This window comes from Opisthocomus hoazin, chromosome 2, assembly GCF_030867145.1.
Source record: "Opisthocomus hoazin isolate bOpiHoa1 chromosome 2, bOpiHoa1.hap1, whole genome shotgun sequence".
Taxonomy (NCBI): Eukaryota; Metazoa; Chordata; class Aves; order Opisthocomiformes; family Opisthocomidae; genus Opisthocomus; species Opisthocomus hoazin.
In genome coordinates this window covers 26,069,938-26,093,861 of record NC_134415.1, presented here as the reverse complement: position 1 = coordinate 26,093,861, position 23,924 = coordinate 26,069,938, and the positions used below count along the sequence as shown (strand labels likewise).

At 37.9% G+C, this 23,924-nt stretch overlaps 1 protein-coding gene across 2 annotated transcripts in view; it reads right to left on the bottom strand.

Moving 5' to 3' along the window:
- SYT14 (synaptotagmin 14) overlaps positions 1-23,654 on the bottom strand; it is a 96,595-nt gene extending 72,941 nt beyond the window's left edge. For both annotated transcript variants that reach the window (XM_075412930.1, XM_075412931.1), the window contains exons 1-2: positions 23,574-23,654; positions 13,127-13,174 (exon numbers count right to left, since the gene is read on the bottom strand). In XM_075412930.1, the coding sequence (XP_075269045.1) occupies positions 13,127-13,174; positions 23,574-23,586 (61 nt within the window). In that variant the 5' untranslated portion in view covers positions 23,587-23,654. The remainder of the gene's footprint in view (positions 1-13,126; positions 13,175-23,573) is intronic.
- Positions 23,655-23,924: the final 270 nt, after the last annotated feature.

Below are 23,924 nucleotides of genomic sequence, written 5' to 3'. Positions count from 1 at the left end.
TGGCAACGTCTTTCACTGTGTAGAAAGGAGTGGGATTAAATAAAAGTTGACAACAGACTCCACATTCTCAGAGATGCAATCGAAAAGGACAAGAGGCAACAGTCAGAAGTAGAAACAAGGAAAATTTCAGTTGGAGATGAGGGGGAAAATTCCAGAATAAGAAGAGTTAAGCACTAGAACAGATTGCCTAGATCAGTTGGGGAATTCAACTTTAATGTTAGTGAGCAAGGGGCTGAACTGCAAATTACTTCCCCAGGAGGCTTCAAAATAAATTATTCTCTGAGTCTGCATATGCCCTTTGTAAATCCAGGCTTATACATTTATGTAAAAATGCTGAATGAGAAAAACACAGTTCCACAACCCTCTTAGCTTGTTTCGGGGGCATTATTTCTGGGATGATAGAGAACATTCGTGTTTGTGGTGCTGTTCTTAAATAATTACCCAGTTGTTTTTAAAAACCAAAAAAGAAAGATCAAAAGAAATGCACCTTCCACCACCTAAAAGAAATTGGTCAGATTTGCACTTCTATTTTGAACCAGATATCCAGATCTATCTGAAATTGTGAATATTATTTTTGTTCTACTTTTTACCTCTGACCAAACAGATCATGTAACATTGTGCCTAGAACCCTGAAAATTTTCACAGCGAAAGGAACCTGTCAATAGCTTTGAACCACCCACCCTGAAAAAAATTACTAAAGAAATACTGGAACGGCAAGTAAAGAAGTCCCAAAGAATGAAACAGAAACCAAATTAGAGCGGTACCTCTATTTAGTCAGTATCAAGCTTGAGTGAAAATTATACTTGGTTTATTAGATCATATCAGAAAAGTTACAAAAAACATGAGTAACTCTCAACTGAGTTAAGCTGGGAACACTGTCTTTTGAAGAAGTGAAGGCAAACTAGAAATAATTGGCAACCTTCAAAATCTGACCTTCATCTTTCAACCCACTAAAGTCCAAGACAAGAACAAGAAATACAAGAACACAGTATAACTGATTAATAGGGCCAGAATGAAAAAAACCCCAGTGTCACAGGGAAGAGCACATATGTGTTATTTTCAGTTTCAGACAGTACAACAGAAATACAACAATGTATACAGTTACTGAGTTCCTCATCAGTCCTTCAGGATGAGAAGCCCTGCTGCATCAAGCTGAGCAAGAAGCTGAGAAAAGTGGAATACTATTCCAAACCAGAGAGGAAAGGAGGCTAAATTTTTTTTTTTAATATTTTCATTATCACAAACAAATAAAAGAAGAAATCCCTTTGTTCACGGAAGACCTTGGCTGCCCATCCCACTAAGCTTAGCTGACATTCCCTTCAGAAGTCTGTTTAGAGTTTCTTATAAATTAATTAAAATCACTTGTTACAGATGAAGTTTACTGCAACTCTGCCTCACACTGAAGGAGTTTTGTATGTTTTTGAATTAAAAAAAAAAAAGTTTAGCCATGACCAAGAATGAGCTGAAGAAAAAAAATTACCACTATAGTGATGACTAATTTATTTTTTCTTTTAAAGTTCCAGTGTTCCCTGATTTAGAAAAAGGAAAATATGTCATGTGTCAGGTGTTCATTTATCATTTGTCAGGTGTCCATTTACCATTTTCACAGAATCTTCCTAAATATGGGAAAGCTCCGAGATTTGATAAAAGCCTCAGTTTCTGTGTAGTCATTTTTGACCTCAAAGGTTAACAGATGAAATATCCCAAGGTTCTGCTGGCAGTAGGCACGCTCCCCCCCCCCCCCAAGACTGCATATGGAAAACTGAGAATATTTGGGGCTATTGGAACAACATCTGATTTTCTCTGAATTACTGATCCTGACCCAAACAAGACTAGAGAGTGGCCCAAGAGCAGGAAATCTTCATTCTCACTAACTTTCAGTTATAACACCTATCACACACAGAGGCAGTGGGAGAACAGTCAGCAAGAAGCAACTGCAAGTCACCAGCACACAGGGACCAACAGAAGTGAGAGTGAACTGGAAGCTGGCAATTAGGCACAGGTTAATGATGTCCAGTGAGGAAATGGGAAGTATGAGTTATGAACAAGGTGCAACATCAGGACGGATTACACAGAACAAGTTGGAAAGTGAAGAGAAAGCAGAAAAATAAGACAGATTAGGAAGATCAGACAGATAAAGAAAACAGAACCACAGAAATCAATCTATGGAGATAATTGCTTTAATATTGGAGCAGGCTGTCCTATGCAACTTTGCCTGAATTCAGTGTCAACACTGCTTTGAGCGGGAGACTGAGCTGAATTCCAATGATTCTATGATTCACAACAAAGGACAGTGAATGTTTCCTTTCAATAGACTAACTGTACGGCATCTTTAGAGACAAGTATACTTTTGAGTATTTCACATTTGATCTTTTAAAACTGCAGGTTTACATTTTTTAATTTTTTTTTTACTTATGCTTACATTGTTCACGAAGCAAAGCTGCTTTGATCCATCAAAATATGTGCTTAAGGAAGTTAACCACAACCTAAAAGTAACTTGAAAACACAATGCTTTTGTTTTTTTCTCAAGTACTTCCTGGATACTAATTAGTTAAAAAAGGCACTATATGCAAACTGCATAGTTCTCTATGGAAACACAGTATCTGATGACATCTTTCTGGAGTGAAAAAAAACATTGGCTGGTACCCTACAAAAGGAATGAAACTTCAGCTGAAGCAAGACTAATTAATTATTTATGTAATTCAGTGTGAACACAGGACTTGAAAATTGTATTTCCATATCACTTTGCATCCATGTAAAGAATCTTAGAATGCTTGTTCACACATTAAGTATATTATCAAGTTCAAATCCTTTAACGTATTACCATTATAAAGCCAGGGGAAAAAAAAACAAATAAAAATGTACTTCAAATTTCCAGATGTAAATCTGTACAGATTTCCATCTATGAATAAAGGTTTTAACATCATATTAATCCTTAATTAGATTCTCATATTTGAAGTGTCGAGTAGTTATAACTTTGTAGACAAAAAAAAAAAAGACTTTTTTGCATACAAAATACATCTGTGTCACATTCAGCACCAGAATTATTTTGATTCAAAACACACTGTCACAAATCATGATTGGTTTGGGCATTAATTGCACCATGAAAAGTATTTTAATAAACTTTTACAGGTTCCCAGTGGTTTCTTTTACAATCACAAACCAGAAAGGTAATACTTTCTCAACAGTCATATCTAAAATTCAAATGTCCTACTTTTACAAATTTCATAATTATTCTCAGTTCTTTAGAAAAATAGCAATAAATATTTGAAATTCATAATAATGTAACAGTTTCAGAAGTACTAACAGAACAAATGTTTTATTACAATGTTATTCAGACTAATTGAATTGGTGGCTATGGAAATGGCACAGAAAGTTGTACTCATTACAGAAGTATTACAATAACATAATCTTAATTAACTTTTATTATTATCCTCACTTGAAGTAGAATCATTAGAACACAGAAACTTACCATCTCTTCATCTTCAATATAAAATTAGTATCTTTCTCACACAACTTCCCTGTTACTAAACAATTTTTCTTTCCCAAAAGATGTCTCAAACTCTTCTGAAAATAATGTCATCTTTAAATAAATATCACAAAAGCAACAAAAATCCTCAGCCATTAAAAAGCATTTAATGTTTTTAACATTAAATTAAAAAGCAGTTAAATTTTTTCAGTATGTGTCTACCCCCTCAATTCTGTTTAATATCCAGTGAATTATTTTAGAGGTCTCACAGTCCACATCATACTGCTCACTTAGGTAGTAACGTACAAAGGCACATAGTTATCTTAGTGATGTTTTAATTATTCATTTACAAATGCAATACTATCTCTTCTGTGCACAAATTAAGTAACTAGTGGTATGAACCAAAGAACCTCAATTACCTTTATGAAACATTTGAAATGAAAAATGTAAGCTTGTTTTTAATTTATAACCTGTTTTATTTTTTTTACAACTCAATCTAAGATATTTTAGCCTTTCAATTTCTTTTAAATAAACAGGACCGTTGTTTTGTATTTAGTCCTGAAAAATTATTTATTGCTCTTAGTTTTAACACCATTACGTCTTGACATTACATGACATTAACCTGTACTGTCCAGTTCAAAAATATTTTCATCCAAATGCTGTTCACTGCTGCTTGTCACTACCAACTTTCCAACTTGCACAAGAAATTAACATTTTTCAGAAAGATGAACAGGTTACTGAACCACAAAATAAGATTCATGCCTCGACTGCCTTTTCTCCATGCTACAATTATTTATCTCCAAAGAGCACATATTTCTCATAGACAACTCAAATCATAATGGCAAAAAACAAACAAACAAAACCCTCTATATCTCAGAGTCAGCTCAGAAGTAAAATACTTTGGTCTAACTGATTACTCAACAGGAATAAGAACTTTACTTTTGTTTATATCAATCTACATGGAAGTATTTTTTTTCTTTTATGACTAATTACATAGTATGGTCTTAACTAACTGAACTTAAAGGCTACCTAAGATTTTGTGCTCTTCTAAACAGCTTTTCTTTGACAAGGTAAACTCAACACACAAAGTTTCATAATAATTTAGCAGAATTACTGTTTTCCTGTTTGCTGGAGTAGTGGAAGAAGCAATCACAAGTGAATAGAATCCAGTTTACCCAGACAAAATGCTACACCTACAGGGGGCAATATTTTATCCAGTGTCGTGTTAGAAGCTTAAAAATTTAAATTCTTGATTACCTGCACTGTTTTAAAAACAAGATAAACTCTGTGTGGCAGCTGACATCACTATTAGAATACTTTCCCGTATAAAAACCAGAAGCACCTCTATCACAAAAATTGACTAGCTGATGTTTCTGCTAAAAATCAATGACAGTCAATGAACTCAGAATTACCTATAAATATTTTATTAAACATGTCAAAAGACAAAATACCAAACGTATTTCTCGTGCTTCCTGTTTCATTTTATATCCATCTTTTTCATTTCTCTAATATAAAACATTAGAATAACTCCTTATATAAAACATTATTCATATTCTTCATATAAAACATTAGAGTAATTCCTTCCTATAAATTTACCTATTTATGTTTTGCCAAAACAAGCATCAGGAAAAGTATTTTAGCTCAACCTAAAACGTGCAATTAAATATCATCTATTAATGTTTTTATTTTTTTAACTGCATTTAGGTAACATTAAAACCGAAACTTTTCTGTATAAAGATGCTGACCCCTTCAATTCAAACTTACACTCTGCCTTTCTCCTGCAGCACAGACTTCTTAACTCAGCCCACTACTAATGGCTACATTTGTCAGCTCATTATGTTAAATACATGTTATACCGGCAGTCTTATGATGTTCCTTCCTATGTGTTTGTTTCTCCTCCATTTTGCACTCTGTTACACAGCAAGTTTACACACTCTCCTGTACAAATTACAAGCATGTACAACATGAGCTACCTATATTTCAACACTTTAAATATCTATATCCAGTATGCTACCCTAAGTGACATGCAATTTTAAATAAACATGAAATGACAATTGAGTTTCAACGCAGAACTGAAAAGAGCATTTCCAAAATAAGAAAACTACTAAAAATTTTTAGTAACATGAACATTCCAGAAGGTTTGAAAGACTAAGAGTCACATCAGGATGAAAGTGCTCATTTAACTTTCTATTTGGAATAGCAATGACCTCTAAAAATTCTATTTATAAACCTTTCAAATTGATAGTGGGGGAAACAGAAAACTTACGTTATCTGAAGTGATACATGATGCGATTTAAAGGTTAATTTATAAAAAATGTCATACACCTAAGTGAAAAATAAATGTGCCTGTTTACATGAAAAAATTTACTGAAATTACTGTATCACAACAGCTACGCTGGTCTAACTCCAGTGTCAGTTTTATTCTAGTGGAAAGTTATCAGGAATAAGAGCAACTTTTTTCATCATTTGGTGTACGTCACTTCACACTGGCTGACGGATAATTTGCACTGCTACAGAGGTATATCAGGACTTTCCCCCTCACCCTTATTTTCTTAATGCCTAATTACAAGGACTAATAAGAAAAGATACGTTATATCTTCTACGTTCCAAGACTTCCTTCACACACGAAGAAAGTCTATAGTGTATTTTAATAAAAAAATCAATTTATTTAATTTCATTATGAGCAATTAAATTACTTGACTAAATATTTAGATCAAATAAAGTTCAATATACTTCATATATTATAGTTTATGTTAAAAAGGTCTTGGTTCAGCTAGTTAACTAACCATATAACTGCACAAGAATACTTGTGTCAACTCTAGCACTGCCTCTGCAGTTCGTAATTTACAGGATTCCTTTCCCTTTCTTTCAAAATACCATACTAAAAGTGTCTTATAACAGGAAAAAGAGGACCCTGGGCTCCAAAATGTCACTGATCTAAGAAAGAATTTAGGAATAACAGAAGCCATACTCTTAGGTGGAGATTTAAACTTTTGACAGAAAGCTTTTAATTCTTAAATCCTTATGGGCTGAGGGAGCTGTCAGCCTGCCACCCCTGCCGATTTATCAGTCCCTCAGTGTCATTTCTCTCTGATATGAATTCATCCCCTACTAAGCAGTATCTCACAACAGAAATCCCTGAAAAGAAATAGTGAAGGAAACATCGCATTGCTACTTGGAAAAGACATAGATCATGGAATCGTCTTGACTACCTCCAAATCCCAATAATCTATTGCAATTACACAGCATATTACACAACTGTATTGTCCATGCAGTGATGCAGTGGGTAAGAGAAAGCAGCGATTATAGATTTTTAATGGCACTCAAATAATACTTCCAGTGCAAAAGTATTAAAGACCTGCAGGGGTCTAGAGGCTTGTGGTTTAAAACCTCATAGCTACTACAAAGTAGCTCTCCACTACCGGGGGGGGGGGAGGAGGGAATCTGTGTAATAAAAATATTTTAAAACCACATTTTTCCTATCAGCCACTACAATTAACAACAAAGTGAGAGACAATCCAGGATTCACATTTCTCAACAGCACAGTGATTAACTAGGATATTTAGTAAAGTACTGTGCAGTAAAAACCATTATATGAACGTTTTCAGTGAAGCGATACCACGGTTTGGCTATAGCAAAGTTCTTACATGCAAAACTTGCTACAGGAAAAAAGTAGTGCGATACTTGGAGTTAAGTGACCCCAGTACACGCCGCTTTTCAGAAGACTCCTAACACAGGAGAACACACAGGAACATAACTTTGCCTCCTATATGGGCATCAATAATCTAAAAGAAAAATGTTTACTTCATATTAAATTTTCTCTAGTCCAAAATGTATAAATACAGATAAGCTTTCCAACAGAGTGTAAACTTTAGTACATATTCCAGTCTTGTTAATTCTAACATTATTACTTTCATTTTTTTAATATGTAGCCATACTTTTATAATATCTCCCAGATCTATTAAGTTCAGCATTCATGAGATAAAAGACATAACATTTCTTCTAGCCTGGAAAAAAAGATGTATTCATCTATTTAAAATTAACTTGTCCACAATTATGAACAGATTCATTACTACTTTCTGTGTATACTATAGAAGTAGCTTTAACTATGTATCTTTTTTAATGAAGTTTTTATTCACACCTCTGTAAGAAGAGAAAATGCATTTTACTGTGTACAGTCCACATCCAAACTTTTAAATGAGTAGAAACAACATACATTTATAATGTTTTACATTAATGTGAGGTTACCTAATTCAAGAAATTTGCTACCAACTGTGGTGGTACCTTTCTGTTGATGAAGAACAATAAGTTCTACCAACTGGATGACAGCAGAGAGAAAGGGCAAAAATTATTTTGCTGCTTCTTCTGAGGCACTTACTTAGTGTAGACCATGGTAAAAACTGTAATATAACTTGAATATCAGACGCAGTTGACTTTCAATAAAATAATGATTGTACTTGTAAAACAAAATTCATTAATAATGGTTTTTTTCCATTTGAATTAAATGCCGTTGGCAACTTAACATTCAGATACACGCAAAAGGATAAGGATAGTTGACCAGAACATTAGAGGACATAGTTCTCCTTAAAATACACTTCTGACAAAACAAAAATTCGTACCTTCTTATCTTTTCGAAATTATTATTAAAAGTGACATTTTTCATTGTCAGCCAAAGACATTGCCTTTTTCCAACTTCTTTCTTTTGCATATTAAAGAGTACTTCTGTTCCATTATTAGTCACAAAGGCAGTTTGCTGAATAATTTCCTTTGTTTGCGAGACTGCCACAATAGAAAGAACATCTTGCAAAAGAAAAAGGGCTTACAAAATAATTTTTAAAAATCTGCGCAACTCAGACCTTACTCAGATACTTAATCTACATTTCCATCAATTAAATACAAATTACTTTGCTGAGTTATAAGTATCACTTTTCATTACTTCAAAAAAATGCAGATGAACAATGAAAGGTGCAAGAGACCTAAATATAATATGGCCATTTATTTTCTGCTTTAATGTCACTTCCATGTTGTACAGCAAGTATTATACATATCAGAATTCATTAAAGAGGGTTTTTCTTCAGTTACAGCTCAATATCATAAACATTCATCACAAGTCTGTCTCATCTGTACAGACCCTGAAAACAGTCTTAAGTAAAATATTAGTACATCTAACAACAGCCAGTTCCAGTTAGACTAGCAGCCTAGCTACACAGACAAAAAAGATATATTTTTCTGAAGTCTATGTTAAGTTCCCTGAATTTTTTCACGCCCATAGTAAATAACCAAAGGAACCACTTAACGTAACTCTCATGACTCTCAGAAACATCTGTGTTAGGCAAATAGCCAGCAACAAGACAAACTTTCAACAAGTGATTTCAGAAAAACCCTGTCACCTCCTTCTGCCGTCAAGAACCTTAAGTGACTGAATGAAATGACAGTCACTACTAACTAAACTAAGCAGGATGCTTTATTCTTTAGCCAAGTCTTCAATTTGTATTGTCAGACAAGAAGTAAGAATTTGAACATGTGTGTGTACATAAAATAAACTTGCATTAAATAACAGCAGTAAACAAGAAGTTCATTTATAATAAAAGCAAAAGTATGTTTTTCCAATTTCCAGAATTCGACAATGTGTAAATACAAAAACACATAAACATTCAACCACTAAACTACATTAAACACAGGAGTCTCAAATTTCAGTGCTATATTACCAAACTTCTGTAATACCTGATCATACTCCTTTAAAGTTCTTTTCTATAGCTGGCAAGTGACTTGTTCTGCATTTTGCATCTATTATATTTTACGTAACTGCCACAAAATATGCACATTTTCAGGACACACACACACCTCCCATACTTACACATTTAGAAGAAGTCTCTATTTAAAAATACATACAAATTAGTTTTTTAAGGCTTTCCAGAAAAGCCTGTCAGCCGTCTTACTCTTGACCAGCTCTTTGCAGATTCTTCTCAAAAATGTATGAATCTGCTAAAAGGAAACTGAACAAGTGAAACACTACAAGAGTACTGTCATCCTTCTTGTGCAGACTACAACTGGGCCCACCACAGTCTATCCTGGGCAACTATGAAGTCATAACATTATGTGATATAGGAGCAGGCCCTGTGCTGGACAACTGCTACATCTTTGGTTAGCAAATCTGAGTTCTGTATTGATATTATACTGGTATCATATTTACACTAGAATTCAGATAATCTCAGATATTCAATAAGCGTTATAACGGGAACTTGCAAATCTTTGAGCCTTCAAAAGCTAAAAGGAAATCTACAAACCAAGTTAGTTTTATTTACTTCAGCATTGTTAACATCAAAGACGCCTTAATGATGCTTTCCAATGAAAATGCAACTGACTGCAGTACCAATACTGCGGCCTTGAATAGCTAAAAAATTGAAGCTAATGGAAGTAAAAAAAAAACCCTCCATGGTTTTGGCTGATTTGAGAAATGCAAAACCTAAAAAAAAATGAAAAGTAACGTTCCAAATGATTTGCATTTTAATGGCTGAATATTCTTAGAGCAGACAATTCCTTTCTAAGGTTTGGGTTTTGTTTTGACAGTTATGCCTTCATATATAGATAAGAAGTTTACATAAGTAATTTGAGCCAACCGGTGTGGTCACACATAGCCTTGCAGACCTTTCTGGTCCCTGTCCACTTTTCATCATCTGATACCCCAAGGTTCCTATTTTCCTAGCAAAACTGAATGGGCAGGCAAGAAAACGGCAATTTAAGAATGTGTTACTTCGCTAACCATAAAGAAAAATTAATCACCAGCAACAGGTGTTCTTCAAGTCGTGTAATCCCCATATAAATTCTAATTACACTCCATCACTTGAAACCAGAAAGTTTTCCTGTGTATTAGTCATAAAAGACACGTTTGCTTCCTTGCTTTTCCCTTTTCCGTATTCAGTACAGGACAAATAAGATGAAACACTGCTGTTTATCATATTGGTTGCTTCTCAGTAACAACATACTTGGAAGGACTATGAGAAAGATGGACAGACAAGCAAAGCACAAACGTACACTGGATGTCTCTAAGAGCTCTAGTTACTTACACTGGCTATTTGCTACTGACCTTTCTTGCAGAGGTTCTGCATGGGCACTCTAACTACAGTCACCTGGCTGTCACAGGTACCTACAATCACCTGGGAGAAAGCATGGGAGGCTTTCAGGCAAATAGCAAACGCAGAACCATTTTGTCAAACACTGCACCAGCTCTCAAAGCCTCAAAGATAGCATTCGACGAAAATGAGTGAATGAATGCTAGGAGTGTCAGGGTGTACTCTCCTAGTGCCACAGTCACACAGACACCAGTGAAAAAGGAGAGGGGGACAGTACAAACTTACCTAGCACCAGACAAGACTACAGAGAACTATCCATGCGTCAATCTGAATACTTCATTTGTCCATCAAACTTCCACGGTGAGCTCACAAACCAAAAAAGGCTTGGCTTTCACAACACAGCCCAGAGATGATGAAGGGGAAGACCTCTATGCCACAAGACTTTTCAAATCAATCCTGTATAAGCTTGAAATATGTATCCAGTGGCATTAAGGACAGAGCTAGAAGTTCTGATCTGACCAGCTCCAGGCTGCTGGCAGCCAGGAATTCTCAGCTTGGAAAGGTCTTCCAATTCTGAGGAGGTCAACATAGATCTTGAGCATGCACTCTGATCCTGGCAAACAAGCAGCCCTGGACAACTGGCAAATAAAGTAATCCTTAAGAGTCTGGCCATTAATCAGACAATAAAAACATCTTGAATGCCTATCAGATGATGTAAAGTCTTAGATATAGCAACCAAAACACTGCACAACTGCGAGATTTGTAGTATGACAGCAAGCACCTTCTGCTTTATACGTACACCTCAAGTAGGGAGAGGACAGCCAAGAATGCACCTGCTCCACACAATACAAGGAGAAATTTGTCAGTAACGTGGCTGGGCACAGGGCCACGCAAGGTTAGAATACACATGGAAACTCATACGAAGAAAAAAAGAACCCAAGTTATTGCAGGTATAAATGGCACTGAGAAGACACTTTGCATTTCATCACACTTCTCCCTAGGCTAATTTATACCCACCAACACTAAAACACAGGTTCCATGAAACTGTTATTAAGAAAAATGTTTATTACATCATATCAATGACAAATGGAGCTTAGAATCTAACATTCAAACATAACATAGAACCTTAAAAAAAAAAAAAAGCACGTCTTTTCAGTTTAGCTTCCCAGCAATAACATTAAAAACCATACGGCACTGCCTCCAAGAACACAGTCTTAAAATCACTACAGTACCCTGAAATAAATAGGGATTTGCAACATTAATAGATTTTGAAACTTTATCGGTAGGCTTCCTGAACTTCCAATGAGTTTTATAATTCTGAAACAAAACCAGAGCCTGTTACAGTTGGAATGTAGAGCACTGCATGTACCGACTTCTCCATCATTGGAAAAACAAAGACAGCAATAAAGAAGTTTTAAAAACAAAATAACAATTTAAAAAAAAACACCAAACAAAACATAAAAAGGAAAAAGTAACCTCCCCCCTCAAAATGAGAAAGACTAAAAATAGCAAGAATGAAATGACTCACAGTTTTGAAAAGCAGAAAACTGTTTTTAACTACAATACTGTCAAACCACACAAAACACTCCATTATTCTTTCAACAGATATTAAGTAAATGTTTCAAAAAACCCTGATTTTACTAAAACATTTAAGTGAATGCAATGGAAACTAAGCTGTATTCGGAGGCCAAACAAAATTTCTCCCTACCAAGTATGATGTGGTTTGACAATAGTATCAAACCGGTCTAACATTTACTTGTTAAGAGAGTCTTGCAGCCCTCCTCCTCTCCTGCCACACTTTCTTACTCCTTTCCTTTTGAAAGCACTGAGACTCTTCTGACCTAACAGTGAGTCAATGCACAGAACTAATTCCTGAAGAAACTTTTTTTTTTTTTGGTTAAGATTAGCTTTCAGATCAGAACACAGATCCAACAGCAATGCTGCAGAAAGGAGCATGGGGCTGGCAAAGGGGACAGAAAACAGAACTGTAGCTATTCATTGTACCAGCTGAGCTGAACCTTCAAACTCCAACTTCAGTCACTGTAACTCAGCTTCAAACCTACAAAAGTCCTTTCTTGAGCACAGCTCTGTTGTATGCTTTATCAACTACTGACTGGTTTCATTACTGATACAGTTGTTTTCAAGTAAGTTTGAGTCATCAGGGTCTCAACTGAAAACACAGGCAGAGATTGCCAGTCCATCACATCAGTTGTTTAAGACATCCTCACAACTTTCTGTTACTACTGAAAATCAAATCATCCTACAAATATCTGGACAAGGCAAAGCTCAAAGTTTTTGTGGTTCCCTATCACGGCCAAATAACATTAACAACTTCCACGTAACTCAGTCAATATTGAAGAGTACATTTTTCCTTCTTGAGAAAAACCAAATTTTAATTGGGAATTTCACATTTTATTTCATTATTTTTTTCTTTTTTTCATTGCAGTGTCAGCATCAAAAGATTTTGTAACACAAAGATGCAACACTAAGATCCAGAAAATGTAACATTGGAATATTAGGTAGCAGATTTCACATCAGTACTACTCACAAGCTAAGAAGTTCACTTTCACAAATCATTGCTTACCTTTTCTAATGCAGATTAGCTCATGTACACCGCAAGTTCGTTCTCCACCTATGTGGAAATAAATCATTAGAAAATATTAACAAATAAAATGTAGTTGCCTTCTTAATAAGGATTATACACAGCATAAGAGAAAAAGCTGTAAAACCATGTCATTTAATAAAAATGCCAAAGATTGATTTAACAAGTTTTCAATTTATACATTATATCCTTGGAGAAAGCAACAAATGTACCTTTGGCTTATTGCTAACGACGGTGCAGTCTGCAGAGTTTTACATAGAATTTATACAGATAAACTTACAAACACAAGCAAATTAACTGAAGCCACACTAATATTTCCCAAGTATAAAACATAATTTCCTGTTCTGAGGGAACTACCATCTACAGAATAATTCTCAAAATATCAAAAATATTTGTAATGTAGTGGAATGCCAAAGTAATGTTATGATTGTCTTCCATGGTGGGAAAAAAAAAGAGAAAGCCTGTTACTAATTTTACCTGGAATTTCTCCTTAAGAGTTTTTTTTTTTTAATTAAAAAAAGCTGTACAGAATTTGAAACATTAATACAATAATTATATATTATACAATAATTATATATTATAAAAGAATAACATTATTATTATACAATAATTATATTATTATACAATGATTATATATAAAAAGAATAACAAAATTGTTGCTAGAAATATTAAGCTTTAGTTTACATTTTAGTAAAAAACATGTTAACGTTGGAATTATAGTAGTAAACAAAACACCAACACATAATATACCTAGTGAGGACAATGAAGGAATTCACAAAGGAAATACAAGCCTCAATGATACTTTTGAATGGGAAATTAAGTATCAACGAGTCTAATGATCCCATGAGTTTTCTATAGTCAACAACATTACAAAACCCAGTTATAATACCAATACCATAACTCCCTCTTTTCAGGGCATTCTAGAAGCTGGCCAATATCGTTTCCATTCAGAAAATATTCTTGAAGGAAAACATAACACAAGTTTTAAAAAAAATAAATCTAGTTTTATCACAACAATGCTCTAAAAAAAAATACCAAACAAACTTTGGGAGAAGGCTACACTCTTTAAAGTCATTGCAATCATCTCCAGGCTGCAAAAGAGAAACTAAAGGAGTGACTGAAACTCTTCTCCCTAGATTTTCTTCCCCCGATAGACTTAAATTCAGCAGTGAAGAAAGAATAAAAATTACTGGGAAAAAAAAAATTCATTACACAAATGCTAGACAGTTAGTTAAAAATAAAGATTCACCTAGAAATGACTGAGAGAAGAACAGTGAGCAGCATTAGATTTTAATTATATACTGTCCTGAGTGAAATCAACCAGCTTGAAATCTCATCATAAATTACTGATTTTAGGTTTGGATTTTGCATTGCTAGCTATTGTTTTCTAAAGAAAAAGACTCTTATTTCAATCATTTAGATGCTAAAGTATGATGGTGTTCCTCTAAATAAAGCTTTAACATTAATCGCCACGTTACTTTTTATTGACCACAAGGCTACATAATAAGTTTATACAATTTAAGAAGCATTCATTCAGGATTTTAATTTTTCCTTTTTATTTTGTTAGAAAATGCTGAATGGTATTTCTTATTTAATAGGTGATTAATCTACTACTCTTTTTCGAAACTGTTCTTGGATGAAAATCAACCTAAATAAAAATACATCAAATGACCTACATGTTTTAAAAATAAAGCTGAAGAAAGCTTCTTATATATTTTATATTAACTAATTCATAAAACACATGAAACATTATCCTCAAGTGACCGAGACAGATTCTTCTTTTCCCTAGTGCTCTTCAAAACTGGAACTAATACACTATTGACACCTTGCTTTCACTCACAGATTAACAAACGAACATAAGTTTTTCCACCTTTCCAACTCCCAAGAAGTCTCTTAACTTTGAATAACCTAGTCATTCAAAGAAACGAAATTGAAAATATGAAAACATTTTGCATGATAGCAAGATGTCAACTGTTAATTTAGCATTTCGGTTCGAAATGACTAGTTTTGTGTTGGCTAGCCCACAAATCCCAAACGTTCAGTGGTATGACCCTCTTAAATTTTACAGTCTTGAAATGTTACTTTGAAGTAACTGATTTTAATATAGTGGTAGGCCATCATACTTTTATAGTTAAATAAAATTTGATTTAGATACAAATTATTGTTAATTCTGTTTCATCTTGACTATGAACATGATCTCCTATTTAACAGTTTAAAGTTTTAAGTGAATTTGCATATATAACTACACAATACTTCATCCAAAATGTAATCTGAGACTACAAAAAGCCCACCTGGGGACATAAAGCTTCTCATAATTTCACACAATGGAAGCAAAATGAGAAACAACAAAAGATTAAGTAATTTTAGAAACGCATATTCACCAAAACATTTGGATTTTCTTGAGCAAGAAGGACCACCTCATGGCCCTAAATTCTACATCATTCAAACATTCAGCACAAACAAAATGGCCAGATATTTTCGAGGCAGCTGAAACATCTGACGAAGGTTAATTTTCTCAATTTAAGACAAGAGATTTTGTATACCAAGTCTTTATTTGCCAAAATTACTATCATACCAAAAAGATTAAAAGTTGTACATCAAAGAATATAAAGCACCATCTGAATTTTGTATTGATTAAACTGCAAAATTTTATGTCTTTCTAAAACTAGTACAATTCAAAGTTCAACTATGTTTGGACTTTAGCTGAAACTCCACTACTAGGTGCTGAAAATAACGGGCTAGAAAATTTAACACAGGCATTATCATAGAGTGATTTAGGGTAGGAATGACCTCTGGCATTCTGAGAGACTTCAGAGCAGGACCACCTTTACAGGACATTCCTCTGGGCCTCAACCAACCAAGTTCTCCAAGGACCGAGATTCCATGACCTCTCCAGGCACTACCAGTTCCAAGGGGAAGTCGGGGAAGGTGTCACTCCCTCATTGTGGGCATTTCTTCCTTATAGTCCGTGGGAGGTTGGGGGTTAATAGAGAGCATCTGTCACTCAGTTTATTGATGCCCTGCTTTAAACTGTGACATAGCCAGTCAGGATTTCTCCTTTATGTAGCTCACATGCATTGTCTCATGTGCTTTCACTGTGTACCTGAAGAACCCATCTCCATTTCTTAAGACACCCCCCTCTCCTTATATAGTGAAAGGTTGCAGGAAGAGTCCCCTTCAGGTTTCCCCAGACTTCAAAAACGTATTTCCAAAGCTTCTCTTCATGTGCCACTTACTCCAGCTCCCCAGCAGCTTCGCAGCACTCTGTTGGAGTCTCTCCAGTTTGCCAGTGTCTCTCATACTGGGTTAACACAGCTGGGCACAGGGTCAGTCCACATTGCTGCAGAGGCACACGGCTGGTCCATGTTCAAGTTGCTGTTCACCAGGACCCTCATGTTCCTTCCTTTGTGCAGAGATGCTCCTGGACAGTCTGTCCGCAGCTGGTAGTGCTACACGGGCTTGGACTTTTCATTTGTCCTTGTTCATGCAGTTCCCTTCAGCCCATTCTTTCAGCTTGCTGAGCACTTGCCAGGTAGCAGCCCTGCCCTCCAGCATATTAACTGCTCCCCTATCAGGCATCACCCACAAACTCAGCGAGGCTGCATTCCATCCCTTCGACAAATGTGTCACACAGTCTCAGTTCCAGCATCAATACTGTGGTGCAACTTAGGGTACTGCATATAAATACATCACTCTTCAGTAACAAATCCACTTTAGTAGCTGTAGCAGAACATTAGACCATATCACAAATGTCTTTGTCATTGGGACATACTTATAATATGATAAATTACTTTCCTGCTGAGGATTGTATTTAAATCAGCATTTTCAGAAGTTTGGACTACATTCAACAAACATTCACTTAACATTTTATTCAACATTAGACAACAATTTTTCCCTTGACAAATCCATGAAATTCCTGTGCATAATGACAATACTGCACAGACTGAGCAGCACGAGCAGGGTGAGGGGCACAGCGTTCATTACAGCCCTTGAGAGCCCACCCTGTCAAATCACAGAGGAGCAGCTGTTGCTCACGCACAGTGATGGCAAGGGATGTGCACTTCAGCAGAGCTCCTTCACTCCTGCTCTGTGATCCCATGTCAGGCACAGGCATAGTCAATCTACAAACCACAGGTAAGGCTGGCCACCTGCCTCAAGCGTGCAGGATTCTCAAGCGAGAAGGCAACAGTGCTGTGCAGCAAATGCATAAAACAGAGGTGTTATGGTGCAGAAAAATAAAACGGGATACAAGTGAATAAACCTACCACACTGTTGATGTTAACGTGTCTCAAGCACGTGGAAATACTAATGCTTTTGCTACGAATACAAGATACTTAGGAAACTCCTTGTGCTGTTTCATAGAACATACTACACATTTATTTTAGAAGGCAACTATAGTGAAAGTGTTCTGGCTTATGTATACCAACAAAACAACCCCTAGAAAAACTGCCTCATAACATGAACTGCTTTTAAGGAAGAATCTGGTTTTAGATCAACAGACAGCTAGCTGTAAAGGAAAGTACACAAAGCTGAAAAGGCTTTCACAGCTGGCATCGTTATGGTATTTTTCCTTAAAAAGTTATAGACACCCATTAGCCCATCCTCACCCACGGTGTAAAATCACCTCTGCATTCCTTTAGTACCCTTTTCACAATTTTAGTCTACAAATAATATTGCATTTATAAAAAATGAAATGTTTAAAGTTGAAAGCTTGGAAGTGGTCAAAAAGCAAATTAAAAAGCCAATGTTTTAATTTATTAGAAAAGAGACAAGTTAAAAAATCTAATTTGGTATTTTGTATACTTATTATGCACCCACATTTTGTGTATTTTGTGCAGTTTCGGTCACCCCTCTGTCCCACCACCTCAAACAATAAATATAGAATCATAGAGGTCACCGAGAAAGGCAAAAGAAGTCAATAAAACCAGATAAAACACAAATCGTTTCCATATGAGGAGTGATTTAATAGACTAAGACTCTTGGACCTGGAAAAAGAGAGACAACAGATGGTGGATGTAAGCAAGTGAACAAAGAACAATTATTTACTGTCGAGCCTATTAATAAGAGAAATAAGTATCAGATTAAATTAGCAGCAGACTTGTTCAAGACCAGAAGTTTTCAATGGTAAAAGTTAGACATCAACACTCTGGTTTTATAATACAAATTCCTACTGTAAACACTATCTCCTCTGCTAGCACCATTTAAAGTCATTGCTATCTATTAATTTCTTAGCTTAAAAGCCTGAGAGTATCAGCTGTGGTTCCCTCGCATCATTCATTACAAAAGCTGGAAGAAGTGTAATTGACTCCGGCTGAGAATAAGGTGAAGAAGAAATATGACCTAATGGTTAAAGCAGCTGAAAGTTCTCCGGAAGACAGCAAGACTCCCTCCTCTTTTATAGATCCCCTGTATTTTGACAGGCTGCAACATAAGCCAACATTTTTAATCAGATAGTAACTGTGTGTTTGCTTTCCTGCATGCTCACCTTGAATGCCAAAAGTTCCAATCTGCAACAGTGCTAAGCATTAAAAATGAACAGAACTCGAGAACTTCACTTCCTAACACATCAACTGTTCCTATATCAAGTATGATAGTTTCATCTCAGCCCACGAGCAGCTTCTCAAAAAGAAGTGTGTAGAGTATTAGAGGTTAGATTTTGTTTTTAAAAAAGGTAGCCCACTCTATTATCTAAAAGGCGATAGAGACCTAATGGCTTTATTTCAACAGATCCATAATACTACAGCGATGATGATACAACACAAATCCAACCAGGAAAATGGCAATTTTCCATATGGCACAAAGCTTTACTATCATCAGCAAATAATGCAGGGAATCATCCTTACAATTACAGTAACAAAATTAATACCACGTAATACTCACTGAATAGTTTCCACTAACGACATTGCACGAGCATAAGACAGCATTAAACAGATTATGTGTGGCTGATCAAATTTGATAACCTGACATTTGATCCACCCCACATTTAACAAATATTTTAAAAAATGGGATTAAGTACGAAATATGGCTTCTCATGTTTAGGCTTTATTTAATACTGCTGCTTCTCAACCCTACCCTGGCTGCACTAACTTGGATTCAGAAGCACTACTGACAATTCAGGTCAGCGCTAACTTGAGGATCCCTGTGTCATCTTATACCCTTCTAGTACATGCTGCAGTGACACCTGAATATCCCAGGTAACTTGGAAGTCAAGATAAAACTGTTCCCTATGCCAGATTCAACCTACGAGCCACACATATGGTACTCCTACCTAAGGACTGTACACAGCTCATTGCTCTTTTTTTTTCCCCTTTCCGGATTCTGGAAAGTTGCAACTAGGCATAGTTTTCATGTAACCCATATGAAGCAGTGTTCTAAATCCTCTCTCTCCCTATATCCATAAACAAAATGTAGGTTCATTCAGTAATATTTGTTTCCCAAAGAAGTGAGGGTTATATAATTAAACAGTCTGTTGCCTGCCACCTTCCTTCTATTGCTTACAAATTCACGGGCTAATTTAGGCCAAAATTGACAGAAAGTTCTAAGAACTTAATACTTCTAGGATTCTATGTTTCATAAAAAATCAGCTGTCAAATACAACACACAGACCCCAACAAACACAGGGACAGCCAACCAGCCAATAAATCCATACATAGCACACACAGCTCCAGCTGCCTGCTCCCAACCAAACAGCTGGCAGATGAGGAAAGAGAGGAAGGACAATCTTTTCAGAAACATCGGAGAGCTCAGGACACTTCAGAGACACGGATGGACAAAATGAAAGCTATTCAAAAGCCTAGATACACAACAGGATCTTGGCATACTACATCAGGAAGGGCAAGTGTTACACTGCTAGGATCACAGGGGGGAAATATGGGGAGGCATGTTCATTAGCTTCATTACTCTGGCAATACCTTATTAGATGACAGCACCACCCTGCAATTCTTTATTCTCTTCTAGATTCCTTTTACCTATACGGCTCATCATTCTCTTTAATACTACTACTCAGTTCTTAACACTAAACTCCTCAAGATGAAAACCACAGCAAAGAGTTTAATTTCAAAACGAATTAATTCAGTCTGAAAAGGTTAATCTCTAAATGTATTCCCCTCCTTGAATATCATACATTTTTGTATAGCCTGTACCACATGACAGCATGTTCAAGTGCAGCCCGAAAACCTCCTAAAAGTAGGATGAGGATATGCAAGATATGCAATTCTGCCTTATGTTACAAAGCACCCCACTGCAACCTTTACATTTCTTTTCCCTCCTCCGTGCAACTGCAATGTGATTTCCATTGCTAGCTCCTCACCCAGACCTCAATTAAACAGAACTCTTACGGCAAGCGCCAAAGTTTTGCTATTGCTCAAAAGAGGAAAACCAGCATAAGGAAATCAAATTAATGCTGCCATGAGGAATACTACCATGGCAATGCTGAAGGACTCCTCAACTCTCTCTCTTCTCAGTCCCAGCAAACTGCCACAAGACCCCAGGCCTGGGCAGCTGTAGGTAGAGAATCTTAATCACAGACTGTCTACCAGTCTGGGCTTACTACAGCTTTCAGTTTGGCCTTACTCTCTACTGTATCTACCATCCTTCTCGTTCTGATACTCTCCATATTAGACTAATTTAACCTTTCCCTATGAAAAAGTGGAAATACTAAGCAATAAATAACCTTGCATCTTAAAATAGAGCTCCTACTTAATACTAACACTAGTTTTGTTAGAGACTGCCTGGCCTATGCAAACTATATACCTGATGTCTTTATAAAGAAATAAACATGTTTTAACAGAACATTAACTTTCTAAAGAAAAAGATGTAATTGTTCCCACAATCACTAAAGTAGGGCTTTGAACTTGGTCACATGAAGATTATTTGTCTTTTAAAAGTCTGTCGGTGATCATAACACAAAAAAGTAATAAAGCATTGTCACTGATCAAAATTACGACAGTCATTGGCCATGGCCAATGGCTCCCTGGTTCTCTGTAACACTTGATACAAAAAGCCTCACTTGTACAAAAACTTTAGGTTTCAGTATTAGAAACAATGTAAACTGGTATGCTGATGAAACGACACTGGGAACGGTACTTACGGACTTTTAAGAACAGCCAAAAGCAGCTAATTTATTGCAGCTAACAAAACCTGTTTTAATTCGAGCTCTCTTAATTTGGTGTACTCTTCACATATAACTGTGTATGTCCTGCTTTGAAGGAGTTTTGAACTATTTTATATTTATTCTTGAATCAGAAGTTTTCAATCTTGTTTATTTCCCATGCCTTTACCAAAAAAATATGGACAACTGCAGTGTCTTTAAAACTAAGCAAAGTATTTCCTCTGTTTACTTAATCAAATACATTTACAAATTCACTCGGAGACAATGTAAATTCTGTATTTTGACACTTCAGACTAGAAATCCTGCGGTCTGATCCTGACCTCAAGAGTTAGTATTCACCCAAATCAAACTTGTATTTTTAAACACTGCAGGCCCGGAAATAGTACCGCTGAACAGGCAAGGCACTGTTGCACAAATAGGAGGGAGAGAACACTAAGATCAGGAATAAAAATTGTAACACATACTAACAAATCTACAGTAATTGGCTATTTGGTTGAAAGCATAGAGAATGCTGCATGCCTGCTACAGGCTACAGCAGAAAAATACATTGCATTTTCTGTCTTCAGGACGAGTACTAAATCAAAGCCTAGCAGATCACTTTCATGACTGGATTTTTTTTTATCTCACCTCACATCTAACTGTAAACCATGCACCCAATTTTCTCAAGAGCTTAAGTCCCATTTTGGCAGTTTTATGTAAGTATCTACAAGACAGCTGGGCTAATTCTAAAGTCTGGCCCTGACGAGAAGTGTTGCATTCTTTTCAAAGGCCAGATGGCTTCATTCATTCATGAGTATTTGCTTTAACTTTTAAGAAGCAATAACCTTTTAAATAATCTGAAAATATTAAACATTTCCTCATTTTGTGAATATTTTCAGATCTAACAAATTTCTGGCATAATGCAGCCTAAAATGAAAACACAGACAGATTCTGAAGGACTGATCATTGTTTTTTTCTGAGCTTGACTTATGTAAAAAGCCCAGACCCAGCAGCAATTTTTGCTATCTTCTTTATAATGTTAAGAGGGCTCTTCAGCAGAAAAAACCCAGCCAACTTAAAGCTGGCCAACTTAGACTTCTGGTGTGCACAGCGTCCAAGTCAGGGTGAACACGCAGCTTTGCCTGCGCAGTGTAACTTCTCCTTACAGGGGCCTGAATCATTAATTCAAGGAGACTGACAGCACAGAAGCATCCCACGGGCAAACCAAACAACTGTATGTGCGTCGTCCCCCACCCCATTTTCCTACATTCTTTAAGCTAGAACAACAGATGCTTTCAGAAAGAAACACCGCAGTCACGGAAGCAGCACACCTGAAGACCTTCTTTTGCTGGGAACAATAAAGTTCTGGGATTTATTTATTTCAAGGATTGTTAACGTGATGTAAAATTACTCTCAGAATCGAGAGGGAAGATTTTGAAACAAAGCTCAGAAGCCCTGCCTTTCCAGATGACCATCTCCAAAAAAACCCAACAAGTGTCTAGCACATCCCACTCCTTTGCTGTCGTTGTTTTAAAGCGATGACGAGAAAGATGCGCGGACACAAGCTTCTGTACAGCCTGTTGGCTCTCGGCAGCCTGGGCAACCGCCACAGAGCGGGGAACCCGCCTCGCCTGGGGAACGAATCCGTTTTCAGAGACTTCAGGGCCAGGAGGAACGACCAGTTTTAAAGCAGTTGGTGAAGTCCTCCAGAAGCGGAGGGCGGGTGAGGCTGCGTACGTTCGGCAGCGGACACTTGCAGCCAGGGTGCGGGCTGTTCGGAGCCCCCCGCCGGCCCCAGCGCTCCGGCAGCCGGCGGCGGGCAGAAGCGGCGCAGCCCTGGCCCCACAACCGACTCCGGGGGAGCCGCCCGCCCCCGCCTCCCCACCCGAGCAAGGCCGGCTCACGGCGGCTCCGGCCGCCTCAGGGCCCCTCCACGGCGCCCACAGGCGCACGCCCGGCACCCCCGGGGCAGCGGCGGAGGAGGGAGCGGAAGGCTGCCGGCCGCCGTGCCAGGGATTATTTACCCCCTCCCCGCTCTCCGGCGCGGGAGGAGGGAGCAGCGACACTCACCTCTCCCCCACGCACGGAAGAGCCCCGCCGCCGGGATGGGGGGGGGGAGAGAGAGGGTCGGGCAGGAGGCGCCCCGCTGCCGCCCTCCTCAGCCCGGCTCCGGGCACCGCCGGGCGGGGGGGTGCCGCTCGGCTTCGGCGCGCCCCCACCTCAGGCCGCCGTGCGAGCGCTCCCCCTCCTTCCCCCCCGCCCGCCCCGGAGCCCGGGGGGGGGAGAGGGAGAGGAGGGGAGCGATTCGGGGCGAGAGGAGCCCGTTATTGGCCTACTTACCATCAATCGCCATGATCCCCGGGGTGGGCCGTACCAAGTGGAGCGCGGGCAGGAGAGGCGCTGGCAGGCGCGGCGGCTGCCAGACGGGAGCGCCGGGAGGGGGCGGAGGGGCGGGCCAGCGGAGCGTGCCGGGGCGCGTGACTCCTCCCACCCGCCGCCACCGCCCTGCGCGCTCGAGCGGCCGCCGTCGAAGCGGCGGGGCTCGCCGCCTGGCGCGCGCGCGCGCCCGCCCCCAGCCACCTGGAGACTCCGCCCCCAGCCAGCTGGAGACCCCGCCCCCAGTCATCTGGAGACCCCGCCCCTCCCCTCAGCGGGCGGGGGTGCGGGAGGTCCTCGGCGCCCCCCGGGGCG